The sequence below is a fragment of the Pipistrellus hanaki genome, assembly GCF_964339955.1.
Source record: "Pipistrellus hanaki genome assembly, chromosome: 5".
NCBI lineage: Eukaryota > Metazoa > Chordata > Mammalia > Chiroptera > Vespertilionidae > Pipistrellus > Pipistrellus hanaki.
The window spans coordinates 47,976,726-47,999,487 of NC_140507.1; the positions used below are offsets into that span (position 1 = coordinate 47,976,726).

At 41.3% G+C, this 22,762-nt stretch overlaps 1 protein-coding gene across 4 annotated transcripts in view; it reads right to left on the minus strand.

The window, feature by feature from the left end:
• The window catches only part of SLC10A7 (solute carrier family 10 member 7), a 189,190-nt gene that overhangs the window by 157,965 nt on the left and 8,463 nt on the right, over nt 1-22,762 (minus strand). For all 4 annotated transcript variants that reach the window (XM_084884288.1, XM_084884289.1, XM_084884291.1 and 1 more), the window contains exons 3-4: nt 16,931-17,067; nt 13,935-14,010 (exon numbers count right to left, since the gene is read on the minus strand). In XM_084884288.1, coding sequence (XP_084740414.1) covers nt 13,935-14,010; nt 16,931-17,067 — 213 coding nt within the window. The remainder of the gene's footprint in view (nt 1-13,934; nt 14,011-16,930; nt 17,068-22,762) is intronic.

Sequence of the window (22,762 nt, forward strand, 5' to 3'; positions counted from 1 at the left end):
GGCTGCCTCATTATAAACTTTAAAAAAAAATATTAGTTCATGTGGACAAAGAAAGGGGTCACATATTCAACCTGACAAGCTCAGGGGAGGCCTGCATGGTGAGCCTTCCAAACTCAGACCGAAAGTAACCACAGGACGGTCTGAACATAAAAGTTCCTAACTAAAAGCAAGTCGTGGCTGGTAGTCCTGGCCTAGGCCTGTGGCTGCCTTGACAAAGGTCAGTTTTCATCTTAAGTGAACCCAGGGCATTGTTCTTATGTATCTAGAATAACATACCTTTTAAATATCAGAGTAATTTTCTTTTCCGATCCCTCAAGGCATAACCACAGGTACCAGAGCAGGAGACCACAGAACCCCTCATAGTTGTCTTGCTCCCACACACCCTCTCCACGTGCTGAAAATTATTATGATTAACTATCCTGTACCCACCAATGTAAAGGAAGCATGTGTCCATTTTGACTTTTTATCCAGTCCCAGAAATTTCTCCACTTTGCTCTCTCCTGTGGCCTTAATCTACCATCAAAGGATTTCATGTAGACCCTCCTTATGTCTCCTCCTTTTATTCTACTGTATTCCAATGTATAAACTAAGCTGCAAAACTGCCATACTCCGGAGCATTTTCTCAATCTGTTCCGATTTTGCTTCCCGGCAACTGTTGTCAAGTTTGGCTCAAAAAAACGCAAAAAAAAAAAAAAAAAAAAAAAAAAAATCCTCTACAAGTTTGGACATTACTTACGTCAACTATGTATAACTACACAAACATGCTTTACCTCATGCGCAGAATTTCTCAGACAGCCAGGTGAGCAATGGTGAAAGAAGACATAAAACACCTGCTTTGATTCTTTGGCACGTGTGTCAGGTGTGCGGCAGCAAAGGGGTGATATTGTGCCACAGTGTGGTAAACCTGCATAGTCCAAATACTTCTCCTCCAAGATCAGGACCGGTCCTATGTCTGTGGCAGAGTTGGACCCAAAAGTGGGGATCAAAGGACTACAACTCCAGAGAGAAGAAGGCCTCAGAAACAAATCTGGCGATGCTAAACATGGTGTTGCAAGATCAGGCCCCTGGAAGAGGCTCCCATTGGGGTGGGAAAGGAGTCAGTCAAGAAGAAAAGGGGTGAAAGGGAGGATCCAAGATGGCTGCTCGGGTATACACCTAGCCGCAGCAGCTCACAACAATTTCAAGGGAATACAACTAAAATGTAGAGTGGACATTGCCCAGAGCTACAGGTAGTCGACTGACTGAAAACTCTACAATAGGAAGGAGGGAGAAAACCAGAAGGAAAATCAGAGGAGCTGAAAAAAAGCCTAAGGTACGGAGACATGCTGCGCGCTCGCACGCACGCGCGCGCGGAGAGGTCGCAGCCGGAGAGGAGGAGAGGGCTGGGGGCTGCATGGCGTTCCCTAGCAGGAAGGAAATAGAACCCCCAGCCTGGGCTGAACCCCCGAACCAGCAGCACTAAGCCCCAAGTTATGGGCCAGACCCTGGGGACCCAGGCTCCGGCAGGGGGAGACAATCCCGGGGGACGGCGAAATGCGGGGCCCATGGAGTCGCGCGCACATGGCGCGCAGAGAACTGAATGTTGACTCTGATGCTGGATTACCCTAGCCGGAAGAAACAAAGCCTCCGGCGGCAGCTCTGAGCCTCAGTCCGGACCGCCCCGAACTCCAGGTCTGGGCCAGTCCCTGGGGACCCAGGCTCGGGCAGGGGGAGACGGAGATGTTAGGTGGAGTCCTAGGAGCGCGGCGAAAGGCCGAGCCCCCGGAGTCGCGCACACTGTGCGCAGAGGACAGTCTGTTGACTCTGATCCTGGACTCCCCTAGTGGGAGGGAGAATGAAAGCTCCAGACTGGAGGAACGCGACGAGGAGCAGGAGCCCCTGCCGGACACCGGCCAGCCGGGCGCCAGCAAGGAGCCGGGCGACGGGGCCCCCAGGGAGGGGGGGTGCCCCTGAGCCTTCGACTGCTGAGCGCGGGCAACGGAGCCAAGGACAGGGGCTGCTTCCTGGGCGGCGCCGACCCCGGCAACAGGCTGGAGCAGCGCGGGAGCCCGCGGAGAACAAAGGGGTGCCACAGGCCAACCTGCTGAGCTCCCAGGACAAGGAGTAAGAAACCAAAGAAGTTCTCAATGTGAAGAAATCAAGTGAGAGCAAATGATAGTAAAATTACTTAAGAAAGAATACAAAGAAGATCTTGAAAAATCAAAGACTAAGTCAGAACTCAACGCACCAGCCAACATTGCAACATAAATGCGTTTTTGTTTTTTTTAAAAAAAAAGAAAAAAAAAAGAGAAAAAAAGGGACAGAATGTTGGAACAGCGGCGACCAGGCCTAGAGTGGCCAGGCACAAGGCAGTGGCAGCTGGGCCCGGAGCAGCAGTGGCCAGGCCCCAGTGCAGCAGCAGCCAGAACAAGAGCATCAACGGCCAGCACTGGAGCAGCCAGACCTGGGGCAGTGGCAGCCAGGCCTGAGGCAGAGGCGGCCAAGCCCAGGGTGGCCAGTCCAGGAACACCCAGACACGGAGTGGCTGGGCCCGGAGAAGCCGGGCCCAGAGCAGCCGGGTTGGGAGCAGCCAGGCCCAGAACAGCAGTAGCCAAGCACGGAGCAGCCGGGTCTGGTGTGGCCAGACCCGGAGCAGCGGCTGCCAGGCTGGGAGCGGCCAGGCCCAGAGCAACAGCTGCCAGGCTGGGAGCGGCCAGGCCCGGAGCAGCCGGGTCTGGTGCGGCCAGGCCTGGAGCAGTGACTGCCAGGCTGGGAGCGGCCAGGCCCGGAGCAGCCGGGTCTGGTGCGGCCAGGCCAGGAGCAGCGGCTGCCAGGCTGGGAGCGGCCAGGCCTGGAGCAGCAGCTGCCAGGCTGGGAGCGGCCAGGCCCGGAGCAGCCGGGTCTGGTGCGGCCAGGCCAGGAGTAGCAGCTGCCAGGCTGGGAGCGGCCAGGCCCGGAGCAGCCGGGTCTGGTGCGGCCAGGCCCGGAGCAGTGGCTGCCAGGCTGGGAGTGGCCAGGCCTAGAGAAGCGGCTGCCAGGCTGGGAGCGGCCAGGCCCGGAGCAGCCGGGTCTGGTGTGGCCAGGCCCGGAGCAGCGGCTGCCAGGCTGTGAGCGGCCAGGCCCGAAGCAGCCGGGTCTGGTGCGGCCAGGCCCGGAGCAGCGGCTGCCAGGCTGGGAGCGGCCAGGCCCAGAGTAGCAGCTGCCAGGCTGGGAGTGGCCAGGCCCGGAGCAGCCGGGTCTGGTGCGGCCAGGCCCGGAGCAGCGGCTGCCAGGCTGGGAGCGGCCAGGCCCGGAGCAGCCGGGTCTGGTGCGGCCAGGCCCGGAGCAGCGGCTGCCAGGCTGGGAGCGGCCAGGCCCGGAGCAGCCGGGTCTGGTGCGGCCAGGGCCGGAGCAGCGGCTGCCAGGCTAGGAGCGGCCAGGCCCGGAGCAGCAGCTGCCAGGCTGGGAGCGGCCAGGCCCGGAGCAGCCGGGTCTGGTGCGGCCAGGCCCGGAGCAGCGGCTGCCAGGCTAGGAGCGGCCAGGCCCGGAGCGGCCGGGACCGGAGCAACCGGGCCCAGAGCAGCCGGGTCGGGTGCGACCAGGCCTGTAGCAGCAACAGCCAAGTCCAGAGCAACTAGGTCGGGAGCGGCAGTGACCAGACCAGGAGCAGCTGGTTGTGGAACGAACCAGAGCAACAGAGGCCAGGCCCGGAGCAGCCAGGCCCGAAACAGCTCGCTCCTCGCCTGTACCTGCCCACGGCTGCCTCTCAGACATGGCTGGAAACTTTTGCGGGAACTTGAGGGTCTGCTGAATCAAGTGATGAAGGCTTAGATCTGGATGTGTTGAGTTAGTATAGCGCTGGGGTGTTGATCTGTGAGTGCCTTGGGTGGGGCCTGGATGAGGCTGGTTGACCTATTTGAAAATGTCTTTTGTGTGAAGTGTATCATTGGGCATGTGGAGGTATTATTGATATGAGAAAATGCTAAGTAACAGATTTACTATCTGAAAAGGGATTTACTATCGGGGAAAGGGAGGGAGGAAGAGACTGAACATAAACTGTGCACCTATGGATGAGGACAATGGGGGATGGGGAGGGGGCAGAGGGTGGGGTGGGAACCTGGTGGAGGGGGGAAGAAATGAGGAACCTTTGTAATAATATGAACAATAAAGATTGATTTAAAAAAAAAAAATAAAAAAAAAATAAAAAAAAAAGAAGAAAAGGGGTGAGGAGAGACATAGGACATTGGGGGCGAGTAGCCATGGGTCAGAGGCTGCAGTTGGGTCACAGAGGATGAGAGCTGAGAACTGGCCACTGGTTTTGGTGAACGGAAATCACTGCCAAGCATCAAGAAGACACTCTTGGTTAAACTGATAGAAATGGAAGACAATGTGAGAGGCAAGAAAGGATTAAAAGAAAGGCTTCTAAATCAACACACAGAAATCTTGGGAAATCTAGGTATATTTCACACGTCTTACAGCAGTTAAAACAAACACACTCAACTCTTGCTAGTGATCCTAAGAATGCTAACCCAACTCAGAAGATGAGACTGAAGTTAAAAGGTAGATATGGAAGAAGAGAGGGGATGGGGCATGTCATGTTGCTGCCAAAGAGAAAAATCTGTTATTTCCCGGATAGCACTGGAGCCCAGAGGGTAAACAGCATATATCTGCCAGCAGGCTTGCAAGAGGGCTCAACACTGCCAGCCTTTCTCAGATACAAGGTTCATCCAAGACGCCATTGAACTTCCAATGCAAGCAAAAGCAGTAACAGCCCCATTTAGCAGAGGAGATGGGGGAGGCCCAGAAGGGCTAAGTGATTGCTGAAGATGACAAGTGACTGACAGATCAGATTTCCATCTCACTCTCAGTTCTCTCTCTCTCTGTTGATCAGATCTCCTCTAAATGCCTTTATAAATGTTTCAATGAATCATATCTTCATTGGCAAGATCAACTCCCCACTGACAATGCAAAATAACCCTGACATGTTCCAGGCCTCCCTGATAAGACAGAAATTGAACTTGTGTCTCCATGTGGACTGTGATATACTTGATCTTTCACCTCTAGCAAAAACCATCTCATAGCTGTAACTTTAAAGTTAGTACCGAGTGCTTCATTTGCTTTCAAAGCAGACAGGAAATCATTTAAAAATACACTCAGGTTGCCATGATCTTCGTCTATGACTTAAAGAGTTCACCATATGTAATAATTTTCTCTGCTCAGGAGACATTCTTAAATTGTCTTTGAAGAGATTTGGGCACTAACCCCATTGATGAAATAAACACACACACACACACACACACACACACACACACACACTTTTAGCTTGTTACCTTTCTACTATACCTGAAATCAGACCTTTCCCTAAAACATATTTGGAATTTACATGACTATCAAAGAATTCCAAAAACCTTCAACCTGCTAAGTAAAATATAATCAAAATGCCAGCAAAGTGTGTTTACATTAAAAGAAGCACACTGTCCGAACCCGGAGCAAGGCAAGAGGACAGCCTCATACCCACAAGAAGCACAGTCAGGTCCCTAAACTGAAGCCCTGGCTGTCCCACACACTGAGTGGGGCTGATCTCACTTGGGGTGCATTTTGTTTTTTTCTAAATAAATAAATTAAAACAAACAAACAAACAAACAAACAAATAAATAAATAAATAAAACCCCGACAATTTGATGATATGGGCCAATCTAAAGCCATTCTACTCTGTTTTGTCTATTTTTGTGAGGTTTACAACATAAAACAGATTTTTTAATAGTATAATGTTATACTAAATGCAGGGATCTGGAAGGCAGACTGTAGATTTTATTCTCCTATTTATTTTCTCTGGTAGAAAATGGTACCTACAAAAAGTGGATGCTTAACTATAGGTAAAGTCACATTCTATTTCTAAAGTGAGATGGAGGACAGTGGTGTTTATTATTATTATTATTATGCTTTAAACTATATACTAGTATATGTATTTAAAGATCTGTTTTTTAAAATTATGTTCTTATTGATAGAGAGAGAGAGAGAGAGAGAGAGAGAGAGAGAGAGAGAGAGAGAGAGAGAGAGAGGAACATCGATGAGATTAGAAACATCGATCTGCTGCCTCCTGTACTCCCCCTAATGGGGGCTGAGCCCACAGCCCAGGCATGTGCCCTCACTGGGAATCGAACAGATGACATATTGGTTCATGGGTCAAGGCTCAACCACAGAGCAATACCAGGTTGGCTAAAAATCTATTTTTTTCATAATTTTTTAAAAAGTAGAATACTGAGGCCCATTCATCACACATTCTAATTCGATAGGTCTAAGGTGAAGATATTTTCCCCTAATCACCTCAGGTAATGCCAGTGGGGTGATATACGGAATCCATTTTGAAAAACAAAAAAACAAGCCAGGATATATAACATGCCTATAGTCAGTATGCTGCATTAGTGCTCAAGGTGCCTTATCTTCATGGTTCAAATTACCAGGCTCAGCCTCAAACACAGATAACATAGAGCTTGGCATAAAATATTACTTTCAGATATGACAGGAGACATCTTCCTAACTCGCCCTGATTTATATCTATTCTGATTCTTAATGCTTTTCTTTCTTTTTTCCTTCAGATATTTGAAGGCATATATTTTTACAAAGCTATACAGCTTTGCAACTTTACCTGAGAATTAAGAACTCATACTAACAAAAATACCCAAGTTATAAAAACAGAAATTGTTTTGTAACTTCAACAATAGGTAATAAGGCTATTTTTAGGCAATGGCTTTTAGCTGAATCCTTTGCTATCTCAGCTTGCAAGTAAATAAATAAATAAACAAACAAACAAACTACTGAAGTTAAAGAAGATAACACATCTTCTCCCAAACCCTACCTTTTTTATTTTTTCATTAAATAGCAGCTAAAGTTATAGAAAAATGAAATATCTCTATAACAGTAGCATTAAAGCTACATAGCACCTTCTCTACAAACTCTGGGAAATGATTTTCCCATTTCTTAAAAAAGAATCTACTTTTATAAAAGGAATCTCTGTGGTAGTGACCACAAGGCAGAAGTTACTAATACTTAAATTTTAATACAATTATTTACTTGGCAAGTCCCATTAGGTTTTAAACCTCGTAAGGCTTTGGGGAGAGGGGAAATCATAGTTTTTAGCACAGAACATTACATTTGGAATAGAAATTTAAACCAAACAAATGTATAGTTTCAAAGGAAGAATAAGAGCTTATCCTATATCTCCCACGCTATAATAAAATAGAAAACATTTTTACCTATCTACTTTCTTATATTTAGAAATAAAATTAGGGTTCACCAAGTCTTATTACTTTTTTGATTATTTAAGAAAGGAGAAGGAATCCCGGGAAGTGCTAGGGAGGAGCAGGGCTGGCAAAGGCTCTGGTACCTTCTTGAATGGGAGACCAGGATGTAGGAGGTGAAGTCTTCGCTGCCAGAAGGTTTCACAGGGCAGCAGGACCCCAGCTCCTGAGGGCCACAACTGTGGCCCTGAGAGAGAGCGTGTATCTATACCATTTCGGGGACTCCTTTGTCCTCTGAGACCTCCCACACTATACATCTCTCATCTGAATTGCCTCCCACTTGCAGCCACATCCTGTCTCCCTCTTCTCAGCCTTCCCCACCATGAACTAGGGACTCTGGTTCAATTTAAATAGAATTGTTCACTGTTTTATTTAATTTGTGTGGGGGTTTTTTAAGACAAAGTAAAAAAAAAAAAAAGAGAGAGAGAGAGAGAAAAGAACTAAACCCTCTCTCTCCACCTCTCTTTCTCTCTCTCTCTCTCTCTCTCTCTCTCTCTCTCAACATGTTCATCAATCAGACCATGTCAACAGCATACTTTTGAAAAGCTTCATTTAAAACACCAGAATAAAAAAAATAACAATCAAAAAAAAGAAAAAGAATCTTGCTATGTTTCCAATATTTAAATAAGTGTACTTTAAAATTTAAAAGCCACAAAATAGGACTGCCAGTCAGATACACCCTTAACAGTCTCACTTTAATACCAAAAGCATACGCTAGCATCCTAGCGCCTGTTATGCATGTACATTGAGTTCCTTCTGCGGTTAGAAGTTACTATAAATTCTGTTGGCTCTCTGAAACAAAAATACCCAAGTTATAAAAACAGAAATTGTTTTATAACTTCAACAAAAGGTAATAAAGCTATGTCTAGCCAAAGGACAAGCTGTGAGTTTAAAGGATGCAGTCACTTCCCACCCATGACAAAAACCTTCTGGTAATCAATAGTTTTATGGAAAAAACAACAACTTTAAAATGGAAGGCATATTAGTAACCGGAAAATATATATATCTTCCTAAGTTATATAACAACTGTGCAAAATAAAACCAAGAGAATCATTTCAAACAACACTATTGTGTCTGAATACATCCCCCAAAATCATTCAAGTACAAATATGCTACATAATCACAGATGTTCTTTTATACATGAGGACATATACTAAACATGTATATATACTGAAGATGTATATGTAAATATATGAGACCATAAACTAAATGTTAAGAAGTTTTGTAATACAAAGTGCAATAATAAAAATAAAGGTTTCTTACAAAAATTTAAAGAAAAAAAAAAGATAGGTTTCTTACAGCCATAAATACTGCAAAGGCTAGTCAGTTTGAAAGGACATGGAAATGTGCCCAGCAATTTTCCTACCGTGTTGAAACCTCGTGGGAAGAAAGCTGCTGCATGGAGACAGAAGAGTGAATCACAGAGATGTAGACTCAGAACCGTCACCCAATGGCACCTGACACTGAATTCAGCTTTTGGACTTTTCATTTGCATGTACCAATAAATTCACTTTTCATCCACAGACTAGGTTAATCTTCCCTTAAATTTACTTCAGCGAAGCTTATATTCAGTTACTTTGTAACATTACTTTAGAAAAACATTAAACTTAAACTTACTATTTTTACTTGCTGATCATATTCTTCCACAAATCTGACAGTATAAGAGTCTATTCATTTCATATCAGAAGATACGGCCAAACTGGACTTCACAAGCTTCATTTCTGAAGCTCAATTTTCAATATGTGTGAAAAATTGCATCTTACTCCCCAATGCTTGATAGTCATGAAGACTCACCATACACACATTTAAAGAGCTAGACCAATGATATTAGAAAACAAAGGAAACCTTTGTAAACTCAACCTTATTAGCATACATTAATGTAAACAAGTAAAATATCTACTGAGGAATGAACATGTAAATACACTTTTTATTGCTATATATTAATGACAAGAAAATTAGTGAACTTTGAACTTCTGCCAAAGTCATTTGAGAACAAAGAGGTTTTTTGGCCTTATGGCTCCTAAGGGAATCACATTAGAATGAAAGAGATAAATGACACATTTACACCCTTAACACCAGTCTCTGATATTACAAAAGAAACCCTTTCCTCAAATTATTTCAAAGTGATAGAAAATCAAAGCAGGAATCAGTCTGACTCCTATAACTCCTCTATCTCACTATTATTAGGTGAAAAAATTAGCTGGAATAATGAAACGCCAGGTTTCCAACTATCTGCCAATTCTATTCCTACACCAAAAAGCTAAATATGCTAAGAAAACACACACAACCGTGATGCCTGGCTTCCCTTTAAATGAATGACTAAATCCCAGCTGGATCCTCAGTGCTGCCTGCAATGCTACCATACTCTCCAGCTAACCCACTCTCCTCAGCTTGGCGGTAATGGCATGTTTCTCCTCTCATCTCAAACATTCATAGCACTTACCCTGTCATCACTATCGGCTGCTGAGAAAAATAAAAGTCATCCAGCTCTCTTTCTACTGTACAGTTCCCAGCATGACAGAAACATGCGGTCATTTCTGTACTTAAAAATCTTAACCCCACATCCCACCTAAATACAACCTCAGTTCTCTAGTCCCTTTATCACAAAGACCTCAAAATGATGTCTATAACTCTTTAATTCCTCTCTTCCCTTTTCCTGTTTTCCCTTAAACCTACTACAAACAAGCTTTTGCCCCCACATTCCACAAAAACCACTCTGGCCAAGGTTACCAGTAACCTCCATGTAGCTTAATTCAAGGGTCAATTCTCAGAATTCACCTTATGCCATTTAATCAGCAGAATTTGACATAGCTGATCATACCCTCTTCCTTCAAACACTTTCATCATCTGGTTTCAGGATACCATAATTTCTTGTTTTTCTTTCCATTTCTCTAATTACAATATGTTTTCTACTAGGAGAAATTTGTGCACTTGAGGGAGTGTCCCTCAGCCCAGCCTGCACCCTTTCCAATCTGGGACCCCTCAGGAGGAAGCGGGCCTAAACCGGCAGTGGGACATCCCTTTCACAATCCAGGACTTGCTGGCTCCCAACCGCTCGCCTGTCTGCCAGCCTGATCACCCTCTAACCACTCCCCTGCCAGCCTGAATGATACCTAACTGGTCTCCCTTGCTGTCCCAATTTCTTCTAACTGCCCTCCCCTGCCGACCTAGTCCCCCACAACTGCCCTCCCTCCCCTGCAGGCCCAGTCACCCCCAAGTACTCTCCCCTGTTGGCCTGGTCGCCCCTAACTGCCCTCCCCTGCTGACCATCTTGTAGCGGCCATCTTTGACCACATGGGGGCAGCCATCTTAAGGGAGGGCATGAGGGTCAATTTGCATATTACTTCTTTATTATATAGGATGTTGCCTTTGCTCCTTAGTCCTCGCTGTCATGACTTCTTAATGATGGAGGGTCCCAGAGCTCAGCTCTTGAACCTGTTTCTTTTCTACATATGCTCTATTCCCAGGTGATCTTCTCCAATCTTGGCTTGAAATACCATTTACTCACTGATGACTCCCTAATTATATCTCCAGTTTAGACCTGAGCTCTAACTCTGTATCTCTAATTGCTTTCTGACATTTTCATTTGGATACATAATAGGTATCTTAATAAAACACAAACTCTTGATCTTTACCCACATGGATGACATCTTTACGAGTGTTCATCAACATCCAGTTCTCTTCTCATTCGGGGCACATCAATGGCAACACATGGTGAAGCTATATGACTTGTTCTGGCCTTTTTAATGTGAGCAGAAGTGCCATGTACCCCTTCCAGCCTGGTCAGTGAAAAGCCCATTGGTGACTCTCCAATCTCTCTCTTTCCCTGCTGTGGCAACTATAAATGCTATGAGTTCCATAGAAATAGGGCCTTCATTAACCAAGGTTCCTTAGTGACAGCAAAGACATTCCAACTGACCCACACGGGATATGTACTATGAGCAAGAAATAAACCTATACAGGTAGCCATCGAGATTTTGGCATTCTTAGTTATCACCAGACTGATGCCTCCCAAACCTGCTCTCACAGTACTCATTTCCATATCAGCAACTCCATCCTTTTAGCTGCTCAGTCAAAAACCTTGAGGTCATTCTTGACACCTGTCTTTCTCTCACATTCCACATCCAACGCATAAGCATATCCTGTGCCTTCAAAATGCATAAGGCATCCAACCTCATTTCAGTGCCTCCACTATCATCCTGCTCTTCAAGACTATGGTAAGAAATTGAAAAAAACAAACCGCACACTGGGAGGAAATATTTACAATGCCTATATCGAATGAGGGGAAATTATATCCAGAATATATAAAACTCTCAAATCTCATCAATAAGAAAATAAAATACCCAATTAAAAAAAGCAAAAGATTTAAGAAACATTTTATTAAAAAAGACATGGATAGTAAATAAGCATATGGAAAGATAATAACACTTACCATCACTAGTCACTGGAAGCAAATTAAATTAAAGCCCCAATGAGATACCACTCCACACCTATCAGAATGGCTGAAATTAAAGACTGACAATGCCAACCATGTAGAACACTGGAAACTCATACGCGGCTGCTTGAAATGTAAAATGGTACAACCCCTTTTGAAAATACTTTGGCAATTTCTTAAAAAGATAAACATGCACCTGTGGTAAAAAGGAGAGTGCCTGCATAGTAAAAGAAATGGTTCAATTCAAAAACTATTTATAGTGATTTATAACTATTTATTGGTGATTCCTCCCTTGGTTAAAATGTACTAAAACAGCCATTCTACTGCTAAGAATTCCCAAGAGAATTGGAAGTTTATGTCCATGTAAAGATCTGTACACAAATATCCATAGCCCCAGCGTGGAAACTACCTGAATGTCCATTAACAAGTGAATGGATAAACAAATTGTGGCACATCCATACAAAATAATACATCTCAGCAATAAAAAGGAATATTATTGATACACACAATATATCAATAGATGAAACTCAAAATAATTATTCTAAGTGAAAAAAAAAAAAGACAGAAAAAAAAGAGTATACACTTTATGATCCATTATATAAAACTCTAGAAAATGCAAACTAATGCACAGTGACAGAAAACAGATCAGTGGTTGCCAGGGGAAGAGAGGTGCTAAGAAGAACAGGAGGGAAGGATTACCAAAGGGTACAAGGAAACTTTTGAGCGTAATGGACATGTTCACTATCTGTGATTTCACAGATATACACTATTATACATATGTCAAAAACATTAAATTGCTTAAATTTGTGCAGTTTATTGTATGTCAATAATATTTCAATGACCCTGTTTTTAAAAAGAATATAGCATGTGATCAAGAAATATTTTTGAAATTAATAAAATGGATGAAAATTTAAATAGATGCTGAGAAAGCAAACTCCTAAGGATGATTGAAGTGACAACACCTTCTATCTTTCCTTCTTCAGAAGTATTCTTTTCTATATGAGGGACTATCAGTGGAAAAGGGGAATAGGCTACTACAAAGCAAAGTGCCTCAGTACAAAGTTGTAGGGCCTTTCAACTCAGAAGAGCCACTTATAAGTAGTTCTTTAAGTGAATAACTGCTATCCCCATACACAAGCACTCATCTTATGCCAGAGTCCGCTAGCTAGCAGTTGGATAATTTTTTTTAACTTATCTTGGAAATCTGGCTTCATTTCCTTTTTATAAAAAAAAATAAAAATAAAAATAAAAATTTATTGATTTTAAAGAGAGAAGAAGAAAGAGATAGAGAGATAGAAACATAAATGAGAAACATTGATCAGCTGCCTCCTGCATGCTCCCTACTGGGGATAGAGCCTAAAACCTGGGCATGTGCCCATACTAGGAATCAAACCAATGACCTCTTTGGTATATGGGTCAGCTCTCAACCACTGAGCCACACCAGCTGGGCTGGCTTCATTTTTCCTTTGTATATCACCTTCACTAGCCATTAAACTTATACTGACCCCTTTCCCACAAAATTAATTCCTTACAATTTTTTAAAGAATTAAGGAATGGTCATAGCAGGTGTCCTCAGTTTGTAAGTCTTGGATGAAAAATCCCTTTCCTTGAATTCCTTTCCTCCGTCTCCCAATTTCCCACTGAAGTAGAGAAATCACCAGCCCTATTTCATTCACCTCCTTTGTAATCTTGAATCCCACTCATTGTCATCAATTTTAGCAGCATCATAATCTACACTTAAAAAAGAGAAAAATGCTAATTGACTGTATCTTCGCTATACCCACAGCCAATCAGAGCAAGTACGCAAATTAACCCAACAAAGATGGTGGTTAATTTGCATACGCTGAGGGAGAGGGGAGTGAGGACTGAAGACAGCATAGAAGGAAGAGGGAGGGAAAGTGGAAAGCAAGGCAGCTGTGGGAGGGAAAGCGTGAAGGGTGGGGGAATCGGTGGCGACAGGAGAAAAAGAGTGGAGTGGGGGCGGGGGCAGAGGCATCAGGGAAAGCACCGGATTTGTGGGGGGGGGGGGGGCGGGAGGGGTGGCAGTGGCAGGAGGGAAGCTCACCAAAAGCCCTGTTCTTGCAGGAATCTTCCTGCAACAAGCCTCTAGCATATAAATAACTCACTTCTTTCATAAGCTGCTATGTTTATGTGTTTTCTGCTACCTGACTCCTATGTCATAAAATAGAATATACCAAAAAAGCACAACACCCATTTTTGTTTAAACAGCCCAGACTCACCTCATTTCCACCAACTGCCTTGGTCAAAATCACTGCAGAAGACACAGGGGGAGGCATGCAACCCACAGTCTGCAAACTGAAAAATAAAAGAAAGTGCAATTATAAATAGCATTTTTCAATCATAAATAGTTTTCACTACATTCATTCTAAAATTGCAGAGCTGCGTAAATGAAAATAGAAGAGTGATTCTCAATACATATACCCTGTTGAGTTCAGACAATTCTATGAGAGGCAATATGGCTTTGCAAGTGCTGGGGGAAGCTCTCATTTCATTCATAGTTTTGGGTGACTTTATTTTTAAAATTATTTAAGCTTTTATTATATAATTTTTAAAAATAGTCAAGTTAGAGTAAGTGTAGTCATCGAAAGATAACCAAAATGTATATAATTTAGCCTGAGTCTTATTTCAGGTATCTTTTCCTTACTTTTTTTTTTTTTTTTTTTTTTGGGAGGGGGGGAGGGTAGAAAGTCCTTAAGGAAAAATAAAACTTTAAAACCACTTCCAAAGTTCAAAAATATTTAACAAAACACAAGCTTGCATGTGTTTATTCCTTTCTATAAAACAGCAATTCTCAAAACTTTCATCTCATGATGCATATATTCTTTCTGATTGGTGTTTTAAGATTCTTAGGATATATTCCCAGAAGTGGAATCGTTGAGTCAAACAGCAGTAAAGGCTATATATTACAAACCTATAGCCAACATCATATTCAAAGGGCAAAAACTAAAACCGTTTCCCTTAGGAACAGAAATGACAGGGTAGTCCTTTCACCTCTTATTAACATAGTACTGGAAGTCCTAGCCATAGCGATCAGATAAGAAGAAGAAATTAAAGGCATCCAAATTGGGAAGTAGGAAGTAAAGAAGCTTTTAATCTTTCCTTCACTAATGTCTCATATATGAAATTTCTGCTTTAGGAGTACACAACCCTTACTGAACCTCTTACCTTTAACTGATTTCACCACTCATCTGACAAATCATATGCTGCCCCACTTGGTTGGTCACTATGATATATATATATATATATATATATATATATATATATATACACACACACACACACACACACACACACACACACACACACACTGTATGTCCTACACATGAACTAAATTGGAAGTTCCTTTAATACAAGCAATTTGAGTTAATATCTTCCTATTTCTTGAGTGCAGATACTTGATAACTGTTGGCTTTTCATATGCATTAAACAGAGGTGGGCAAAAGTAGGGTTTCAGTTATAAGTATGTGAAACAGAGCTTACTGTTGTATTATTATTTATTAATTATTGTATTATTTATTTGTATGACAACTGCAAACCTACTTTTGCCCACCTTGTACATTGTTGCTCTAAAATGATGTCACCATATCTATGTGACATTTTATGGTTTTCAGCAAAATTTTATGTTCACTCTCAACCTCAATCTGGCCACAACAGTCCTCTTGATTTTCCCCTCTTGTTCTAACTCACTTCTCTCCAGGTAAGTAAAGGATGTCACCAATTACCCAGTGGCTCATACCCAAAATCCAGAAGTCATCAGGAAGAAATTCTTCCTGTCCTCCTCTCTCCATATCCTATCCGTCCAGGGGTTCTGAGAACTCCAATTTTAAAATATTTATATCCTTTACACATTCATTTCTCCCTACTGCTGTTTAGCCAAGAGAATCATTTGCAAATATAAATCAGACAACACCGCTTTCTAATTTAATCCCCTCTGGTGGTTTTCTGTACTGCTCAGAATAAACTCTGAATGCTTTACCATGGCCTGCAATGCTGAGTGACTGGTTTCTGCCTACTTTTCCAACCCCAAGACATAGTGTTCCTCCTTCATGTCCGCAAGCTCTGGCCACCGCAGACGCTTTCCTGACCCTCAAACACACCAGGGTTATTCCTGCCTTGGAGCCTTTGAACGTTCTGTTTCCTTTGCCTAGAATGCTCTGCCCCATGAACTCTACAATCTAAATTAATCACCAGTCTGGGCACCCAACCATTTAACGATATCATAGTGCTTTACTTCGCATCACGTATTCCTATCTTAGTTATCCATTTACTTGTTTACTGACAATCACATCCAAAGTCTCTTCTAGTGCAAAACTCACGCTTGGCCCATTTTGTTCAGTGTAGGTTTTCCAATACTTATAATTCCTGGCACATAGCAAGAGCTAAATAAATGATTTCTCCGATATTGTTGTTAAAGTAGGCAATAAAAGCATGATTATCTTCATTCTATGAACTGGCAAACTGAGGTTCAAAACTATGAAATTCCTTTCCTCAAAGTCACATAGCAAGTTAGAGACAGGGTCAGAATGCAATCTTCGGCCTTTAAGTTCAGTATTTTAGCTATTATACCATGATGCTAACATAAGGTCAGTTCTAAACCAATTCAAATAAAATTTTTTAAATCATCAAATCCTTTAAATGGACATGACAACATTTTTAATAGAATAGATTCTAATAAAAATCTATTGTTAAATCAACTACCCAATCAAGCATAAAACAGAACAAGTGAAAATGTAAATGTTTGTCCCTGTATATATTTTTTCTTTTCTATATATTTTTAAAGCTATTATCTCTGTACATTTGGTAAGATTAAACCACAAAAGTTAAAGCACTCAATGGACAGCCTATATTATACATATAATACATACAGATCTTACATCTCTCTAGTCCCTTCCAGTTTTCTCCCAACACAACTCTTTTAAATTCCCACAACTCTTTTAAATTCCTTAAGATGAAGGATAATAATAATGATGTTAAAAGCGTTTTTGTTTTCTCATAAGATATCACACATAAGTTGCTACAGAAACAATGTCTCTACAGATGTCCCATTAAAAGTGGACCCTCCTGCATAGCACATGGACACAGACAACAATGTAGTGAAGGTAGAAGAATGGGGCTGGGTGGACAGGGGCATACATGGGGGAAAGAGAGGGACATCAACAATTTAAAAATTAATTAATTAATTAAAAAGTAGACTCTTCAAAATATTTAAACATACCCTTTTAAAAGCCATTCATTGATCGGTGTGATTGATAAAAGCTGAAGAAAAAGCCACATTGCTGCTGGGAAGAATGCAAGCGTAAAGATCTGAATGAAAAGATGCAGTCGTATATGCACTAAAGCACTGGTCAGCTCCTGCAAAAAAGGACACAAGATTAAAAAAAAGTAAGAAAACCATTTCTCAAGATAGGTTGGCACTAAAATAACATCACACAAATTGCTTTTTTTAATTGAGATATAATTGATATATAACATTATATTAGTTTCAGATGTATAACATGATGATTCAATATTTATATACTAGATGCCTGGTGCACAGATTTGTGCACCAGTGGTGTCCCTCGGCCTGGCCTGTAAGGATTGGGCTGAAACTGGCTCTCTGACATCCCCCGAGGGGTCCTGGATTGCAAGAGGGTGGTACTCAGGTGATGCACCCCAGAATCAGGCTCCCTCCTCTCTGGTTCCAGGTGTGTCACCCGAGAACTGCAGCTGCCAAGTTACCGCAGCTTGGCAGCTCTTGCATTGAACATCTGCCCCCTAGTGGTAATTGAGCATCATAGCTACTGGCTAGTCAGCCAGTCATTTAGGCTTTTATATAGATGGATATTGTAAATTGACCAACACAATAAGTCTGGCTACATCCATCAATTTGGAGTTATTTCATAGCTAAATTTTTTTACCTATGCATAAAAGATTATGCATAAGTATTAAGAGACAAATTTTAAAAGAAAAGTTATTGCAAAAGAGACAACTTTAAGAAAAAAGTTGATGATGGTTATGAAGTTATTTATGAAGATTATAATTTTTATATAAAATTTCTGAAATATTCTAATTGCTTTAAAATATACAATATATCACAATAATTCAGATTTGTGAAATTCTGGACCAGGACTAAACTGCCTACTGGTATATTTCAGAACTGTTGACACTGCAACAAACATGTATGTTTAACCACTGGAAAAAAAAGAAATCTTACTTAAAACTTTAGTAAAACCTGTCACAATTTTATTTTTATTTTTTATTTTTTAAATATATTTTTATTGATTTTTTTTACAGAGAGGAAGGAAGAGAGATAGCTAGAAACGTCGATGAGAGAGAAACACCGACCAGCTGCCTCTTGCACACCCCCTACCAGGGATGTGCCCGCAACCAAAATACATGCCCCTGACCGGAATCGAACCTGGGACCTTTCAGTCCACAGACCGATGCTCTACAACTGAGCCAAACCCATTTCGGCAAACCTGTCACAATTTTATATGATAACTAACCTCAATTTGGCAAGATGTTACTAAATCTACACACCGATCATATTTTTTTAAATGTTCCTCTCAACAATCCTATCTAATAAAAGAGTAATATGCAAATTGACTCCAACACACAAGTTGGCTGCCCCCTTGTGGACACAAAATGGCCACCACAACATGGCCACCACAAGATGGCCAGCAGAGGAGGGCAGTTGGGAGGGATCAGGCCTGCAAGGGAGGGCAGTTGGGGGGAGACCAGGTATGCAAGGGAGGGCAGTTGGGGGCAATCAAGTCTGCAGGGGAGGATGGTTTGGGGCAATCAGTCTGGCAGGGGAGCAGTTAGGCATCAATCAGGCTGACAGAGGAGCAGTTAGGGGGTGATCAGGCTGGCACGCAGAAGCAGTTAGGATCAATCAGGAAGGCAGGCAGGCAAGCAGTTGGGAGCCAGCAGTCCTAGATTGTGAGAGGGATGTCCGGCTGCCCGTTTCCTTGAGAGGTCCCAGATTGGAGAGGGTGTGGGCTGGGCTGAGGGACATGCATCCCCATGCACGAATTTTGTGCACCATGCCTTTAGTATTCTATAATTAAAAACGCTGTTTCCACAAAATCGACTCACTCAATTTAGTAACATTTACTGAATGGTAATAGTTATATGCCATTCTCTGAGTTTGCCAGTTTATGTATGTCATCTCATTTTGTCCTCACATCAACACCTTTAGGTGGATGTTATTTTTCCTGTTTTATTGATAAGGAACTTGAGGTTGAGAGCTACTATACAGTGAAGCTCGGAATCAAACCCAATAAACCTGTCATCCTACTGCCAGGGAGGGAAAAGATTCCCATCAAACAGGACAAGCCAGGCACATGTTATGAGGCTCACAACTAAAAGGTACTCAGTTAAATTTGAGGGTTTAAATATATACTAACTGACAAGAGTTTGCATTTGAATTTCTTTGAGTTGTGTGGTTTTTCAGTGGAAATAAAACACATTCAGAAAGTAGTAGAAAACTGACATAAAACATTCAGGCACTCATTAAAGTGCATTCAAAGTTGCCAGAGAAAGTCACTGTAATAATAATGTCCCGGATCCCACCAGTTCAAGCAAGACTTTCAATAGCCTCAGCCTCATGAGATGGAGTTTATAGTTTAATGAACAGTAGGTCGGTGCAGACTCATTCACTGACCACCACCTCTAGGATCTGTCTCAGAGGCTCCCACTATTTATCTCCCTGTGTGAAGTCACAGAAGCAGTTCCATTTCAGTCACAAGATGTCCTTAACAATATCTAAGGAGCTTCCGGCAATCTGGGACTAATGTAGGGAAACACTGGACAGACCAGAGGCCATACCAGGTCCATAGGTCAGAACTAAAAGAAAAGGAGCCATCCTTGCTCTGAATTAGAAGCTTCACTCCAGAGATCCAGAGACACTTGAGCACCAGCAATTCCCAGAATTCTCAGCAGTCTTGAAACCAAATCTCACACAGATATACTCAGAGGCATTCAAGAAATACCAAATACATATGAGTTTTCAATTGTTTGAATTGTAATAAAATGATTAGCCACAATGCAGTAATTAAGGCATTTGCATATACTTCTCATATTAATATAAAATGGTGTAACTTTCCTAAACAGTAAATTAGAGATATATATCAGGCACTGTAATATAATTTATATTCTTAGATCCCAAAATTTTATATCTACAATTTATCCCAATGATATAAAAAATGGTTCCAAGCATTTATACACAGAACTGATCCTCACAGTATTATCCATTATGGTAAAATCTGGAAACAACTTAAATGTCCAACGATAAGAGTATAACCACTTAAGGTAAGAATTAAACAGTGTTAAGAGCTATTCTAAACCATGTTAAAACTATACAACGATGTAGGAGCACAGGGTCTCTCCCTACTTAATCAGCATGTAAACTGGCACAACCTGTGGACAGCAATCTGGCAACTCATTTCTTCATTGGACAAGTACTTACTGAGCTCCTGCCACCATTCTAGGTACTTGGAGAATGTATCACAACTTAAACTGCATATATCATTTTGACCTATAAATTCCACTTCCAGGAATTAACCCTTCACCTGTGCTCCAAAATGTGGGAAATGGCATGTTTTTGGTTTCCTTTGCAGAGTGTTTATAACAGCAAAACCTTGTAAATACCTAAATGTCCATCAATAGGGGCCCAGGAAAATGTATCATGACACATTCATAAAATGGAGTACTTTTCAGGATACACAAAGAAAACAGGGAGTTCTTTATATGTTGATATAAAATAATCTCCAAGATAGGTTCCTGAGTTAAATAAGGTAAATTGGCAAACAGTATAAAATAACAGTTTAAAGGGGTGGATGGATAGCTGAAACCAGTTTGGCTCAGTGGATAGAGCGTCGGTCTGCAGACTGAAAGGTCCTAAGTTCGATTCTGGTCAAGGGCATGTACATTGGTTGCAGATACATCCCCAGTAGGGGGTGTGCAGCAGACAGCTGGTTGATAGTTCTCTCTCATCAATATTTCTAGCTCTCTGTCCCTCTCCCTTCCTCTCTGTAAAAAATCAATAAAATATATTTTAAAAATATAAATAAAAAAATATAGGGGTGGATACACATATGAATGTTCTGCACAGAATATCTCTGGAAAGATACACAGAAACTGTTATCTCCAGAGAAGAGAACAGGAGAGATAGCTGGTAAAGGGGTGTAAGGAAGACTTTTCATCATATATACTTTTGTCCTTTTGATTTATTAATTGTAATTGGTTTATGTACATAAAAGTAAACAAAATGTAAATTATTTTATTTTTCAATGTATAAGTGAAGAAAAATTAAATAACAGTATTAAATTACATGAAAAAATTGTGTATACCTATATACATATATATAAAGTTAAAAATATTTTATTTTTAAAACATTCTATATGTAAAATATGTTTAAGAAAAAAAAGAACTAAAAAAGCACAGAAATGTTAGAACAGTTATTTTTTCACTCTTTCTAATCTTTCTGCAATAGGGAAATACCACTTCTATAATAAGAAAAGAGTTATGAAAAATAAAATGCAGTTAGAGACTACTGCATGACCTAATAAATGACAATTAGAAACAATTGATATCACATCAGAATAATGGATCAGTAAGAACTCAGCAAAATGAATCACAAGAGTCTGCTGTGTTGGGTCATAAGGGACCTCTTAACAACAGGGAAATAACAGACATGAAGTGTTTCCTAAGAAAGATTTTCAAGACTGTCATAAAAACCTAGAATTATAGATTTTCTAGCTCTTCATACAACAGGAAAGAGAAAATAAGGTAACACTGGAAAGGAAAAAGCAAGTAACACCATAAAATCCTGCTCATCTTTGTTTCTTCCCTTGTGCCAAGCATAGTGTGTTGTAGTGAGAGGCACTTGATAGGTTATTTGTTTAGTAAATAAATTGGTCCTGTTATGGTCTGTTGAGTGATAAATCCTCTGAAACTGTAGGTTTGAAGTTAGCTATATATAAAATATATCTCAAATGTTGACATTATTACATTTCAGTATAATAAGATTTCAGAAACCATTTCAACACATATTTCAAAAACTAGAAATCAACAGTTAAAAAACTGAAGATTTGGCGTTAAATCTTTTTAGTATGAAGTATTAAAACAGAGTTCTTTATAATTTTAATAAATGAGCAAAACAAATTTAGAATACACATCATTACATCAATGTCTGATGTTCAATATGTATCAAATTTGAATGGGACCACAGTAAATCTTTCAAATAAACTCAAGTCAATAATAACTCACCGTCTTCTGTGTGCAAAAATGCACGATTCTAAGACCTAAAAGGATACAAAAATAGTTGTCCCGATTGTAATTAATTTAAGATTATTAACTAGGAAACAAATAACAAGATTGCTACCTTCTAACTTACAACTGTTCAGTTGCCCAAGAAATAAGCAGGGCTTAGAGATGGTTTAACATTACACAAAGATGCAATCTAGGGCATCTTAAGTTAAATGGATCTAGGAAATAACTTAATGTTGTATTCGTTTCAAAAGGGTCTTTCATGGGGGAAATGGTTCTGATGGCTTCTTAGAGACAAAACAAAGCCCAGGGATCCAGGCAGCTCATCATTAGATCAAATTAGTTGGATGACTCTGAAGGTTTCCTAGGTGCTTACAGAAAATCTGGTCCTTAGAGAAATGCTGATAACTGTGACCTTCCTTCTTCAATTTCAGCATCCCACAAAGTTGGCTGCTTTACAGAACAGCATTAAGCAGGAAGCTGAGAAATCTCGTCTCTTGCCAGATTTCCCATAGCACAAGCAACAGTTGTAACCATTAAGAAGCCACCAGGGGGCGTAGTTAGAGCAACCTCCCAAGTAGAGGACTTGGGTGAGGCAGCTGCTTCACAAAGAGCATAAGCCAAGGCCCGCAGGAAGACCTCAAGGAAGATGAGACCAGCAGCAAAGGAGTGGTAAGTTCTGTACCCATTTGAGGACCAATAGCACTCTGGTGTTGACAGGTAAAGCCTATGTCCTCTAAGTACTAATCACAGTCCTTCCTTATCAATATAATTTACAAAAATTGGAATTTGACAT